We start from the raw sequence: 15,249 nt of genomic DNA, 5'->3' as shown, positions 1-15,249 counted from the left end.
AAGTTGAAAAAAATATAAAACCAGATGACAAAAATAATAGTAGCTTTGATCTGGTGAGGAAATACCTCTCTCCATACCCATTCCACAGACTCCAGGCGACCTGGATTCTTTTTTTGTTTGTTTGTTTTTTTTTTTGAGACAGAGTCTCGCTCAGTCGCCCAGGCTGGAGTACAGTGGCACACCTCCCAGGTTCATGCCATTCTTCTGCCTCAGCCTCCCGAGTAGCTGGGACTACAGGTGCCCGCCGCCACACCCGGCTAATTTTTTGCATTTTTAGTAGAGACGGGGTTTCACCGTGTTAGCTAGGATGGTCTCGATCTCCTGACCTCGTGATCCGCCTGCCTCGGCCTCCCAAAGTGCTGAGATTACAGGCGTGAGCCACCACGCCCGACGGCCACCTGGGTTCTTTTCACAGGCACAAGTTCCTTTTCCTGCTGACCAAACAGAGCTGGGTATGCAGCAGGTGCCTGGTAAATGCTTAGACTCTTGCAAGATCCCCAGGGTCTGTGGGTGAAACTCCTTTTCCAGTCCTGCTGATCTTGCTGTGTGGCTCCTGGTAGCCCCTGACCTCTTCAGGAATTAGCCACGGCTATAGGCTGACTTTGTGTCCCCCAAAATTCAAATATTGAAACCTAACCCCCATGTGACAGTAGTTAGAGGTGGGGTCATTGGGAGGTGACTAGCAGCCGCCATGAATGGGATTGGTGCCTTTATAAAAGAGACCCCAGAGAGCTCACTTGTCTGCCATGTGAGGACACAGCTAAAAGACACAGCCGTCTATGAACCAGGAAGCAGCCTCACCAGACACGAATGTGTCGTCACCTTGATCGTGAACTTCAGCCTCCAGAGCAGTGAGCAACAAATGTTTGTTGTTCATAAGCCACCCAGTGGATGGCATTCCATGACAGCAGCCTGCAGGACCAAAACGCCCACCACTGGAGGCGCTGCGTGGTCTCTGACTGGCTTTCCTAACTCCAGTGTTTTAGTCCAGCTTTGGCTCTGACCCCTTTATTGTTCAGATGGGGAAACGGAGGCTCAGAACAGCCAGAGGTGTCATGGTGGGATCCTAACAGAATGTTTCCCTTCACTCCTTCCATAAATGCTCCTCTCCCTGAGTCAGACTGAGCTTGGCACAGGTGGCGGAAGCCAGGCGGGACGTTTCCTGTTGTCCCGGATGTTGATGAGCCCTGGGGGCTGAGCGCAGAAGGCGTGTGGGGCCGCACATGCCGCTAGTGTCCTGGCCGTGTCCCGGCACCGGCCTTGGCAGGATGAAGGCTGCTCAGCACAGACCTTGGGGCTTGTTTTCTGGTGATTGACATACTTGGCCTGGGTTCAGGGCAGGCTGAGGCTCCCAGGAACGGTCTGACTCCCAGTGGTGACTGATGGAGCAGGGGGGTAGACACCCCAGCGCCCAGCCCTCCGGAGGGATGACTCCTAGGTGCGCATTCTGTACTGTCTCCAGCTGGCGCTGATCCCCAGCCAGATGGAGCTCCGGTTGCCCCCAGCAGCGATGACACCAACAGCGTGCCCCACTGGTTCCCCCTCTTCCCTGTCCTCTTCCCCATTGCTAAATAAATTCCTTGTTATCAGGCTCGTGTCTGAGGGACAGCTTCCGGAGAAGCTGGAGCCCTAGACATGAGATTCTAGACCACTGCCGCCCCCAAACGAATGGGGGCCCATCGGTGAGTTTCCTCCTGGGAGGGAGCATGGGGAAGGTAGCCGCTGGGTATAGAGCTTGGGGCAACCATCTGGAGAGCTCAGCCTGGGTCTCCTGGGGTTTGGAGACCTGAAGGCAGGTGTCCAGCCAGCCTGGGTGTCCAAGGCTGGAGATGAATGCCACAGGCTGCGGCAGGAGGAGGGCATGGGGGCCCAGGGTTGGGGTTACCAGGGAGGGGAGTTGCAGAGAGCTTCTTCACCAGGAAGCCCCCAGCTCCATCCTGGAACAGTGCCCAGAGTGGCCCAGGGCGGGAGTTTCCTGAGGGGCAGGTTTCTTCGAAGAACCCACAAAACTTCTCAGGCAGCATCAGTGTGTGGGTGGCTGTTGCCCTCAGAGAGTGTCGCAATCACACCCTCCCAGGAGTCTCCCACGTCCCCTGCCAGCCCTGCCCCCACCATGGCTTGACAGATGGAGGCAAGAGGAAAGCACTTCCTGAAACCCCCAGGGCCGGGCTCCTTCTTCCACACCAGTGTCACTCCATTTGTGGCCACCTCACATCATCCCTGTTTTACTGATGTGGAAACCAAGGCCCAGATAAGGACAGAGACACCCCCACACCCCACCAGATTGCATAGCAAGTGCACGGGCTGGACTCTGCCAGTCCCACAGCTATTCTTATGAGCTTCCCCGCTGTCCTCCAGGGTGTCCCAGCCCAGGGTCACACCACACGGCTGCAGTCCCGCTCCACTTCGTGCCAGTTGTGAGATCCTGGAGAGGCACTCAACCTCTCTGTGCCTCTGTCTGCTTGTCTCGAAGACGGCGATGGTGGTGCTCAGCTCCTAGGGCCTTGGGGGGATGCAGGAGCTGCTTGAATGTGGGTGTTTGCTGTTTCCCCCACACTTCCCCCTGCCAGGTTTGTCTCTGCCTTCCCTGGCAGCGTCCATTTGAACTTCCAGGCCCAGCGGGTCACACCCTTCCTGTAGGAAGCCAACCCTGATTCCCATGGGCCATGAGGCTGGGTCATGTGCCACTGTGGCCCCTGCTGATGGGATGGCTCTGGAACACTTGGCGTATATTGTGCCTCCTCCAGGGGCTCCCAGGATTGGCAGGGGTGAGAGGGGGTGCCCAGGGAAGGAGTGGGCCTGGCACAGGCACGAGGCCTACCTCTGAATTTCTGAGGCCCAGGCCTCTCTCTGCCCCCACACCCTGGGGCCTTTATGGGCTGAGTCAGGTGTGGAGCTGGAGTTTCCCCGTAGTTATTTTGGGAGCAAAGCAGGTGCTGAGGTTAGTCGAGGACACACCTGGGCACCACTTCAGGCAGGTTAGTCAGGGGCCTGACCCCATCCCTGCTCTGTCCCAGACATAAGTGGCCAGAGATGACCTCAGAGGCAAGGGAGGCTGGAACCCTCCATGGCTCCCAACTGCCCTGCTAGAGTCTTGCCTTGACCACTAGCATCCCCCCGACTGGCCTGGCCTGGCACTGCAATCTTTTGTCATCTTTTCTCCCCTGCCTGAGCAAATGTGACCCTCTTAGCAGCTGTAGGCCAGCCAGCCTTCCAGCCACTGCCAGGCCATTTCCTCCCCCTGAAGGCCCCTCCCTGACAGCTTGGCCCAGGGGGATTGCTCCCATTCATGCCCTCTGGCCTGTCTGGATGTGCCTGTTGGCTTACAGGGACCTGGGGCACTCGCTCCGGCTTGTGGCCCTGGGTCAGATTCTCTCTGTCTCTCTCCCTCTTCACGTACCCCTTCCCTCTCCCCCTTAATTGACAGAAAGACCACAGAAACCTGCCCAATGTCACACAACCACAAGGGACATAGTGGGGCCTGGAACCCAGGCTGCAGCCCCAGATGCCAACTGGAAGCGGCAGCCGCTGTTGGGGAGGCTGGGAGTGCCTGGAGCCCAGGCAGGTGGCTGAGGACCTGGGTGGGAGGGGGCCTCGCCCAGCACAGGAAGCTGGAGGTGGTGGCAGCTTTGGAACCAACTTAAAGAGAAATAAAGAGGAAATACCTCTCAGGCCCCACCCTGGCCCTGCACCTCCTTCCCTTCCCACCCCACAGCCACACACACATCTCAGCTCCCAAACTGTCCCTCCAGCCTGCCTGGCCCTGTCACCTGTCTCCATATCTGACTGAGTCCTACCATAACACCTCCGTGGTTCCCCACATAGCTTGACATTTGAGGTCCTCCTGCCAGTCCCACACACCACAAGTTCTCTGTCATTGCTCTCCCTTTTCTCATCCTGACCCTCTCCCAGGGATGCCTTTCTCTTTTTCTACTTAGCCAACTCCTACACATCCTTCAAAACCTCACTCACTGCCACCCCTTCTGAGAAGCCTTCCCTGGGAAATCGCCTTAATGCTCACTGTCTTCCCATATAGTATGTCCTTCATGTCCTCTTTCTCCCCCAGAACACGGCTGCTCTGACTTCTTGTGTCTCCAGCATCGCCCAGGCTGAGCCCCCTGGAGCTGTGGCCAGTGTTTAGTGAGTGACTAAGTGGCTGTATCTTGGGGCTGCCTCAGCTGTCATTCAAAGCATATCCAGTTGGTTCACATAGATTTCTTGGGCCCCACGCCTGTTCTGGGGCTGGGACCTGCTCCAGCCATTCTCACGGCAGCAGTATTGGCTGCCACCTGCCCAGAGTCCCACCTGGGACATCTCTAGAATGGCAGGTCCCAGGCCCCAGGATAGCTGGGCCCCAGGCCCAGTTCCTCCTCCACCCTGGTCCCAGACTCTGCTCTGCCAATGTCCAGTTCCCCCCACACCCCAAAGGCAGGGCCTACAGGGTCTGCTTCCTGCCCAGCCCTCTCCCAGTCGCTACTCAGCACCAGACCAGCTCTCAACAAGAGCTCTAGAACCCTCCACAGTCTGAACAGATTGGAGCATCTGCCCTCCTTGAGTTACAGATAGGGAAACTGAGGAACAGAGAGCAGGGACCTGCCTGAAGCCACACAGCAGCCAGTGGCCCAGCCAGCTAAAAGCCCAGGACCTGGTCCTCTCTCAGGGACCTCCTAGACATTCTCCATTGGCTCAGGTCCTCAGTGTCGAGGCCTGGGCTTGCCCTGACTCTGCCCCAACCCTGGGTAAATCCTCGGAACTCAGTCTCCTGTGCCTGCTCAGGCTGGTGGCCTCTGTGGAGCCTGGGGGCCCCAGACAGAGGGACAGAGGCCCAGGAGTGAGGGGGTCCCATGGCCAGGAGAGATAGAGCCACAGGGATGGGATAGGGGGGTGTCCACTCACGGATGGGGCTTGACGCGGATGTAGTTCTTGGGAATAAACCCCTCGACACCCCGGAGCTCGGCCTTGTACCAGTTCTGGTCATCCTCCATGTTCAGGATCTGTGGGCAGGAGACACAAAGCCACTGAGTCACCGAGAAGGAACAACTGTCACCCCCGGAGATCCCACTGCATGCCAGGCCCCAGGTGGGCTTTGCCTGCACCAGCTTCTGAGTCTACTCACAGAGAAGGGCTGGGGGCCTGGGACAGGACTTGCCCACGGTCATAAGAGCTGAATTAGAACACCTCGTTCCTCAGTCCTGCCCGTCCCCTGGCCCCAGGACAGCCCATCCTCAGGCAATTCACAGACTCCAAGGGAGGCACAGTCGGGGACTCATAGGAGGCTTGGGGTGGCTGGAGCTGGACTCTCAGGCTCCGATACCAGGAGCCCTGCGGACCATGGGGTTTGCAGGAGCAGAACTGGGAACCTGAGTTCCTTCCTGAGCTGTGCTCCCGAGTTTGGGAGGTCCACAGCACCTACATGCCATGCACTGAGCCTTGGGGTGAAAGTCGGGCGCCCAGCCTGAGCACAGCCACCAGTGGTCACCTAGGGTCCCTCGCATTTAAACAGCTCAGGGGTGACAATTCAGTGGGGGGATTTCAGGCTCTGGGGAGCAGATAAGGGGGCCTTTGGTCTGAGACAGGCTGGTTCTCAGCCCTGGCGTGGCCTGCTCAGTCACACGGGCTCCTCTTCACCCCACAGGTGGGCCCGGAGGAACTGAAATAGCCAGAGCGGGGGTGGGAGTCCCTGAGGGGGAGCAACCAAGCGACCAAGGCGGGGCGGGGCCGGGCCTGGGAGGGGCACAGCACAAGGCTGGGCGTCCTTCCTCCATTCCCTGGGCACGCTTTCCATGTGTCCCCCTGATTCTGATAAAGCCCCCAAGGTCAACATCACCAAATGCTATTTTACAGATAAAACTGAAGCCCAGAGAGGGGAAGTGACTTGGCCAAGGCCACACAGCAGGGGAGAGGCAGAGCCTGTTTGGTCAGCTAGGACTCTGAGGTCCGGGGTTTTGGCTCACTAGTCAAGGGGGTCCTGGCCCACCAATTTTCGCCTCTAATCCTCTTTGTCTCTGGACCCCAGCTTGAGGGGACATCTCTCCTGTCAGAGGACATCTCTCCTGTCAGTCCTGGAGCAGGTTCCAATGTCAGCTCTATCCTTCAGGGGTACTTGTTGAGAGAAAAATATGGGCATGGGGTACCAAAGGCCCACGGCAGGCCAATATAGGGGCATCAACTCCAGCAATGACATTTTGCCAAGAGTAGCTGGGATTGGCCTCCTAGGACCCAGGCCTGAGGCCCACCCTCACAGGTGGCCTCTGCACCCCCATCTCCACCCCCGCTTTGTCCACCAGACCAGGCTGGGCCAGGTCAGCAACCCCAGGGGCGAACGGAAGCAGGTGGCTGACTCAGGAAAACTTTCGCTCGACACAAAACAAAACAAAACAGGCTGGGCACGGTGGCTTACGCCTGTAATCCCAGCACTTTGGGAGGCTGAGGAGGGTGGACCACCTGAGGTCGGGAGTTCGAGACTAGCCTGGCTAACATGGTGAAACCCCATCTCTACTAAAAATACAAAAAATTAGCCAAGCATGGTGGCACACCTCTGTAATCCCAACTTTCTCAGGAGGCTGAGGCAGGAGAATCACTTGAACCCAGGAGGTGGAGGCTGCAGTGAGCCGAGATCGTGCCATTGCACTCCAGCCTGGGCAACAGAGTGAGACTCCATCTCAAAACAACACATCAACACAACACAACTCCCCCAACCTAAGGAGAAAACAAGGACCTGTAGGCCACATGCCACAGCCATGGATTCCAGGAGGAGGCCCTGAAACCTGGGGCTCCAGAACATTCTGTCTGCTTCTGACTCTCTGTGTCCTTGGCCTCAGTGTCCTCCCTCTTCTGTCCAGTGGGTGCATTTGTGGCCTGCCTTGCATGCAGCGGTGTGGACATGGGATGCACTATATCTCATGCAGTCCCTGCTTCGTTTTGTCTCCTTGTCATCTGCACTCAGGAGACCCAGGAGTGTCCCATTGGTTACGTTAGTTAGTGATTTCTTTTTCTTTTTTCTTTTTCTTTTTCTTTTCTTTTTTTTTTTTTTTTTTGAGATGAAGTCTCGCTCTGTCACCAGGCTGGAGTACAGTGGCGCAATCTCGGCTCACTGTAACCTCTGCTTCCCGGGTTCAAGCGATTCTCCTGCCTCAGCCTCCCGAGTAGCTGGGACTACAGGTGCCTGCCACCATGCCCAGCTAATTTTTGTATTTTTACTAGAGATGGGGTTTCACCATGTTAGCCAGGCTAGTCTCGATCTCTTGACCTCACATTAACTGATTTCTTACTGTGAACATTGTTTTAAAGCCCCAGACCCTCTGAGACCCGGGAATTCTCAGAAGGGAGAGAGGCCAGCCCCTCCCTGGCGGAGTATCACTGCTCAAGGTGAAAGGCAGACCTTGTCCTGCCCCTGAGCCTTTGCCCCCATGGTGCCCTCCACCTGGGCTGCTGCCCCACTTTACCGTCCCAGCCTGATGCAGTTGCTGCTTGACAGTTGTTTACTGAACACCTACTGTGTGCCAGGCACCCCACGACAGAGCAGGGAACAAGAAGCTCACATTCTGGTAGGCAGAGACAGACCATAAACAAGGGAAGAAACAAGTAAGCAAGGTAGTTTAATGGAGCAGTAAGTGCTGTGAAAAATGGACATCAGGAGACAGATGGAGAATGTCTGGTTGGGTGGGAGTGGGGAGATTGGCAACACGGGACAGGTAGGGTGGTCCAGAAAGGCCTCTCTAAAGAAGTGACATGGAAGCTGAGACCTGAATTACAAGAAGGAACCAGCAGTAAGAAAACGTGGGGAACAGTGTCCAAGGCAGACGGAACAGCCAGTGCCAAGGCACTGAGGTGGGGGCAAGCTCTGTCCCCGAAACAGAAAGGAGGCCAGGGTGTCTGGAGCTGAGGAGGGAGGAGCAGGTATCATGAGATATACAGGGGAGGGCCAGGCTCTGAGTCACGGCCACTGCATGGAGACTGGGCTGGGAAGCAGGGGGTGGCGGGGGGAGGCCTTGAGAGCCACCGCACAAGCCCAGGTGAGTGACGATGGAGGCCTGGGCCAGAGGAGGGGCTTCAGGTAGGTTTTGCCAGAGTTGCCGACAAGACAATGACAGGCTGCAGAAAGTAGGTTTAGGGAGCCCAGGGCTGGCTGTGTTGGGTCTGGACCGTCACCCTTTCCCATGGAGATGTCAGGGTCACATGGGCTTCCTGAGTCTGGGTCTCGTCCTCCAGGCTGCTCGTGGAGAGATGGGAGTGAAGCACCCCCCCAGCTGGCAGCAGCAGGGGGATGCGTGCACCCAGAAATGCCTGGCCTGTCAGGGAGGGAGGCTTTGTCCCAGGAGGTGATGTTTGGGGTCATTTGTCCAGAGTGAGTCCATGAGCCAGAGTTTTCATCCAGGACCAAAGTTGAGGTTTGAAGAACGGGCTTCACTGCCCACTCCCCCAGTCTGTAGGCAGGCAGTGCCGTGGCAGGGGCTGGCCCACAGGGAGCGCTGGAAAACACTTGCTGGGCGAGAGGACAGGATGGTCGTGGAGCTCAGCTTCCACCCCAGCCACCTGATCCCTCCAAGCCTGGCTCAGCGCCTCCCGCGCACCCCATTCCTATTTCATCACTGCCCCACTCCCTCCCAACACCACACCTGGGTCTAGTGACCTCGAAGTGCTCTCAGATGAGAAACGAAGACTTGGATCCCCGCAGAGGGTCATGCCTTGGGCTCACAGCCCCAGTGCTCAGCCTGGCCCTGTCCACGAGGCCCACAGCCAGCACTACAGTGACCCCAGAAGGAGGAATTGCTCCTCCTCCTCTGGACCCCAACCCCCAGCCCAGCCTGTTCAGACCAAGCACAGGTTCCACAGTCAAAGGGACACAGGTTCAAAACTGACTCCATACCGAGCAGGTCATGTTGCCTCCCTGTACCTCAGTTTAGTCACCTGTGAAATGGGGGTGCCAATCCCCATTGCTTAAATGGGACATGGGGTGTGCTGCTGAGTTCGGGGCCTGGCTATAGCAGGGTGGTGGCACAGGGAGCTCTCCCGTCTTGTGCTTGAAGCTTGTGGTCAAGAGCAGAGCCCAGGGCTCAGTGCAGAGGAGCATTCAGTCTAACACCCACTGCTCCAGTGAGGAAACTGAGGCCCAGGGAAGGGCAGTCACTTCCCTAGTGTGGTTTACTGGCAGTTCCAGTGCACACTCTTGGCATGGCCACTCCCAGAATCCTGGGCATGGCTTTCACATGCAAACTTTTAAGCAAGGACATTTCCAGAGACACATTCCACAGGCCCATCTGTCTAGACTGTCTTGGAAGGCTGCAATGTCTGTCAAAAGCGGCCCAGACAAGGAGAAATGAACTGTGGTATGACTCTGTTTTCCCTTTACTCCACACTACTGGGAAGCTCATCCTTGATGCCTTCATCACAGCTATTTTAGCCCTACTAGGTTAGCATGTGTACTTATTTCTTTCCTAAGACCTTCTCTCTGTCCCTCTTTCTCCCTCTGTTCTCCATTCCCATACTCTGTCTCTCTCTCTCTAGCTCTCATTCTCTCCCTCTCTCAACAATTTTCTTTTCAAACTTCTTCCTGGAAAACTGGGGCTTGAACTAACTCCTGCCGGACACCGTGGTAATATCTCATCGAATCCTCACGGCAGCCCCAAAGGAGGGTCATTAGTTATCTCCCCATTTCCTAGATGGAGAAACTGAGGCTCCGAGGGAAGCGGTGGCTTGTCCAGAGTCACACAGCCAATAACTGGAGAGGCTGGGCCTGTCTTCCAGGGGCCACCGTCGGCTTGGGACAGTCCCAGGCCCCCGGTTCCTAAATCCACCCCCACCCCGTGTGGGGCCAACTCAGCAGGCTCCAGTCCCCCTACCTTGAGTGTGTCTCCCTTGTTGAAGGCCAGCTCATCGCTCTCTGTGGCCTGAAAGCTGTACAGGGCCACGGACTCCATGCCGCTGCTCGGGGCTCCAGCAGCTGGGCTCAGAGCTGGGCCGACAGCTTCCTGCTTCCTCTGCAGTCGAGGACCGTCTTCCTTTGTTTTGAGTGTGTGTTTGTTCTTTTGAAGTTGAGACTGAAACTGCTCCTGATGGGGGAGAAACAGGAAACAGACATGTCACAGAACAGGGAGGGCTTGTGAGCCAGCTCGGTCCCTACCTCAGACCCCAGGTGCCAGGAATGGCCTTTGGGGAGTCTCCCTGAAGCTCTGGGAGTGGGGCCCCCTTGTGCCCATGTTTTATCATTCATAAAAGTGAGGTGCCTGGAGGAGAAGTGCCGAAGCTGTCCTGCTGGCTCAGGCACTGAGTCTCATGGCACCAGATGCTGGCCCCCCTTCACCAATTTGCCAATGACCCTCCATCTTTTCCTAAACCCTGGTGCCTCTTGTGATGCCCTGCCTCCTGCTCCTTCAATCCCAAGCTCTTCGCCTGGCATTCAAGGCCCTTGCAAGCCACCACCTCCACCTGCCCCTACAAACAGCCCCCATTCTCATCCTTTATCATCCCCTTCACTCTAAACAAACCCGGGGCTTCAGCCACAGCAAGGGGCCACACCAAACTCTCATTTCAACCACAGACTTTTGCACATGCGGTTCCTCTGCCTGGTGCTCTCCTCTTTCTGCTCCCGGGAGACTCCTATTCATCCATCAAAGCCCAACTCAGAATGTACCTCTTCTGGTTTAAACACGGGCACCTTAGGTGTGACTTAAATCCTAAGGTCAACAAGACCTGTAGGCTGGGGCGATGGTTCATGCCTGTAATCCCAGCACTTTGGGAGGCCGAGACAGGCAGATCACTGGAGGTCAGGAGTTCGAATTCCGCCTGGCCAACGTGGTGAAGCCTCATCTCTACTATAAATACAAAAAATTAGCCTGGCATGGTGGCACGTGCCTGTAATCCCAGCTACTGGGGAGGCTGAGGCACAAGAATCGCTTGAACCCAGGAGGCAGAGGTTGCAGTGAGCCAAGGATCCATCCAGGCTCAAAGCAATCCTCCCACCTTGGCCTCTGGAGTAGCTCGGACTACAGGTACCCACCACGTTTGACTAATTATTTGTATTTTTAGTAGAGATGGGTTTTCGACATGTTATCAAGGCTGGTCTTGAATTCCTGGACTCAAGCGATGCGATGGACTCAATCTCCTGCCCGAGATTGCGTCCTTGCACTCCAGCCTGGGTGACAGAGCGAGACTCCTCAAAAAAAAAAAAAGAATTGTAAATAAATCTCTACCTTTCCTTCGTGGGTTTGTTACGAGCAGTGGCATCAGTGCAACAATTCTGAAATTGTTTTGTGGGTGTTGCAGGATAGAGCACGCAGGGACAAGCACAGCTATATTGTTTGGAACCAGGGTTCTCCCTGGGAAAGAAGGGAGACACAGATGTGGAAGGAAAACCAGGTAGAGCCCTGTGGTGTTGCATGGACACTGGATGAATCAGTGTGAAGTCACATTGTTTTTTTTTTTTTGTAAAGAAGTTTTTCTTCCTTTATTTATATTAATATGGACTCATGGTTTCATATTTTAGCCAGTGGATTATAATCCACTACTATCACATTTATTTTGATGCTCAAAATGCCCCTGATTAGGCCAGTGGGGTCTCCTTCAAGCTGGCTCCTTATCCTTTTGACATGGACCCATCATTCTATGAATGCACCCTGACCTTCTGGCCAACAATAGGAGAATCGCTTGAACTAGGGAGATGGAAGTTGCAGTGAGCCGAGATCGCGCCATTGCACTCTAGCCTGGGTGACACATCAAGACTCCATCTCAAAACACAAAACAAAAAAAAAAGGTTGAGAGGAAAGAAGGGAAGATGATAGCTGCTCTCCTCCCACTGTGGAGTCCCTGAGCCAACCAGGCAGGGTGGAGCTGGCCCTGGCCTCCCCTAGCCCCGTTCCAGGGCTCCTCCACACTGCCCTCTACTCAAAGACCCCTGCCTTCTGGCTGCCCCTGACCCCAAGGGTGACAGGATGTTACAAGGCCCCTCTTTCCGGCTTTGTTGCAGCTGAGGTTTCAAAGCCTCAGAATGATGCAATGGAGAGGATGGGATCCGCCCCCGCCTCAGTTTTGAGGTGCTTCCAACCACATGAGGGGAGGAGGACTTCCCCTTATGAAGCTGAATGTGTGTCCCCCGGGGCTGGTGGGACAGACGCCTGGTTTATTTTTATGTGTTTTAGAAGTATTTATTCTCTGCCAAGTCCTTTACAAAGAGGTAAGTGACCAATAGTTGGTAGGTGGCAGGGCTGGGGTTCAAACCCAGGCAGGCCTGAGGGCCAACCACGCCTACAGCTCCTTCGCCGCATGGCCTCAGCCCGGAGGATTCCCGCCCAAGGTGGTTCAGGCCAGAGTTAGGAGCCTGGGCTGCCTACTATACAGTGAGCTCAGGGAGTGTAGTGAGGTAAGCAGCAAAGCTTTGTTGGAGGGTAAATCTGCCCTGATTCCGGGAGACCAGAGAGGACCCCACAAATGGGACTTGACTGAGAGGACCCTTGAAGAATGCAGGACCCCAAATGAGGGAGACACCGGGGCCTGGAACAAGGGGCCATCAGAAGCTGGAGACTTGGGCCAGGCGCAGTGGCTCATGCTGTAATCCCAGCATTTTGGGAGATCAAGGCAGGCAGATCACTTGAGGCCAGGAGTTCGAGACCAGCCTGGCCAGTAGAGATGGTGAAACCCCGTCTCTACTAAAAATACAAAAGTTAGCCAAGCATAGTGGCATACACCTGTAATCCCAGCGAGGCTGAGACACGAGAATCGCTTGAACCCAGGAGGCGGAGGCTGCAGTGAGCCGGGATCACACCACTACACTCCAGCCTCAGCGACAGAATGAGACTCTCTTAAAAAAAAAAAATTAAAATTAAATAACTTTTTTTGCCGGGCGCGGTGGCTCAAGCCTGTAATCCCAGCACTTTGGGAGGCCGAGATGGGCGGATCACGAGGTCAGGAGATCGAGACCATCCTGGCTAACCCGGTGAAACCCCGTCTCTACTAAAAATACAAAAAACTAGCCAGGCGAGGTGGCCGGCACCTGTAGTCTCAGCTACTCGGGAGGAGAATGGCGGGAACCCGGGAGGCGGAGCTTGCAGTGAGCTGAGATCCCACCACCGCACTCCAGCCTGGGCGACAGAGACTCCGTCTCAAAAAAACAACAAAAAAAAAAATTAAATAATTTTTTTTCTTTTTTTTAAATAAGAAGCTAGCTGCTTGGAGAGCATCAAGCCCCATCACAGGGCTGCAGCCTGGGTTCCTGTGGGAAGTGTTGATGGGAAGAGTCAAGCGCTGTAAAATATCTGAAGAGATTTATTCTGAGCTAAATATGAGAGAACAATGACCCAGGACACAGCGCTCAGAGAACATGTACCCAAGGTGGTCAGGCCACAGCTTGGTTCTTTTTTTGGGATGGGGACGGAGTCTCACTCTGTCACAAAGGCTGGAGTACAGTGGCGCGATCTTGGCTCATTACAACTTCCGTCTCCTGGGTTCAAGTGATTCTTCTGCCTCAGCCTCCCAAGTAGCTGGGACTACAGACGTGGGCCACTATGCTGGGTTAATTTTTTGTATTTTTAGTGGAGACAGGGTTTCATCATATTGGGGTTTCGAACTTCTGACCTAGTGATCCACCCGCCTCAGACTCCCAAAGTGCTGGGATTACAGGCATGAGCCACTGCACCCGGCCACACAGCTTGGTTTTACACGTTTTATGGAGACATAAGACATCAATCAATACATGTAAGATGTACATTGGTTCAATACAGAAAGGTGGGAAAACTGGAAGAAAGGGTGTGGGTGTTGGGGGCTTCCAGGTCACAGGTGGATTCAAGAATGTTCTGACTGGCAATTGGTTGAGAGAGTTATTATCAATAGAAAGGAATGGGCTGGGTGCAGTGACTCACACCTGAAATCCCAGCACTTTGGGAGGTCAAGGCTGGAGGATCACCTGAAGTCAGGAGTTCAAGACCAGCCTGACCAACATGGTGAAACCCTGTCTCTACCAAAAATACATTAGGCTGGGCACGGTGGCTCACTGTAATCCCAGCACTTTGGGAGGCCAAGGCGGGTAGATCACCTGAGGTTAGGAGTTTGAGACCAGCCTGACCAACATAGTGAAACTCCGTCTCTACTAAAAATAGAAAAAATTAGCTAGGCATGGTGGCAAGTGCCTATAATCCCAGCTATTTGGGAGGCTGAGGCAGGAGAATATCTTGAACCCAGGAGACAGAAGTTGCAGTGAGCCAAGATCGTGCCACTGCACTCCAGCCTGGGCGACAAGAATGAAACTTCATCTCAAAAAATACATATATACAAAATTAGCCAGGAGTGGTGGTGCATGCCTGTAATCCCAGCTATTTGGGAAGCTGAGGCAGGAGAATTGCTTGAACCCAGGAGGTGGAGATTGCAGTGAGCTGAGATCACCCTATTGCACTCCAGCCAGTGCAACAAGAGCAAAACCCCATCTCATAAATAAATAAATAAATAAATAATAAGGAGTTTTGGAAGCCAAGGTTTTATTACTCAGATGAAGCCTCCAGGTAGCTGGCTTCAGAGAGAATAGAATGTAAATGTTTCTTTTCAGACTTTAAGAGTCTGTTTTATCAGTAATTCCAAAAGTGAGGAGGTTATAATGAGGCATGTCCAGCTCTCCCTTCCCATCATATCCTGAACTCATTTTCAGGTTAACTTTGGAACGCCCTTGCCAAGAGAAGGAGTCTGTTTGGATGGTTGAGGGGCTCAGAATTTTGGTTTTGGTTTATGGAGGTCCCTCAAAAGCTGCTCACAGGAGGAAGACTCATCACTGGCCCCAGGCCACACCAGGCCAGGGCAGACCCAGCCACTGTCTCAGTGCTGAAACCCTAACCCCCTGTGATCAGCTGAATAACGGCCCCAAAGACATCCAGGTCCTGACCCCAAGAACTCGGAATGTTCCCTTATATGACAAGAGGGACTTTGCAGGTGTGATCATGTTAAAGATCTTGAGATGGGATGGAAACTGCAATTTCAATGCAATTTGAGTTCTGTAGTTATTAGACTAGACTAGACTACTAGACCCTGGAACACTCCAAAGAGGCTGACTGGGGAACTTTTTATCAGCAGAGACTGGCTGAAACACCTGAAAGAACTCCCTGAAATTTTTTTTTGAGACAGAGTTTTGCTTTTGCTGCCTGCACTAGAGTGCAGTGGCATGATTTCAGCTCACTGCAACCTCCGCCTCCCCGTGTCTACTAAAAATACAAAAATTGGCCAGGCGTGGTGGTGCACACCTGCAGTCCCAGTTACTTGGGAGGATGAGGT

General features: G+C 54.4%; 1 protein-coding gene across 2 annotated transcripts in view; it reads right to left on the bottom strand.

The window, feature by feature from the left end:
- Positions 1-10,165, bottom strand: part of GRAP (GRB2 related adaptor protein) — a 25,832-nt gene extending 15,667 nt beyond the window's left edge. Inside the window, exons 1-2 of one of the 2 annotated variants that reach the window (XM_023194825.1) lie at positions 9,843-10,165; positions 4,897-4,994 (exon numbers count right to left, since the gene is read on the bottom strand). In XM_023194825.1, the coding sequence (XP_023050593.1) occupies positions 4,897-4,994; positions 9,843-9,920 (176 nt within the window). In that variant the 5' untranslated portion in view covers positions 9,921-10,165. The remainder of the gene's footprint in view (positions 1-4,896; positions 4,995-9,842) is intronic. The other variant, XM_023194824.2, reaches the window with a different exon arrangement.
- Positions 10,166-15,249: the final 5,084 nt, after the last annotated feature.

Source organism: Piliocolobus tephrosceles, chromosome 16 (assembly GCF_002776525.5).
Source record: "Piliocolobus tephrosceles isolate RC106 chromosome 16, ASM277652v3, whole genome shotgun sequence".
Taxonomy (NCBI): Eukaryota; Metazoa; Chordata; class Mammalia; order Primates; family Cercopithecidae; genus Piliocolobus; species Piliocolobus tephrosceles.
This window is presented reverse-complemented; position numbering and strand designations above follow the sequence as displayed.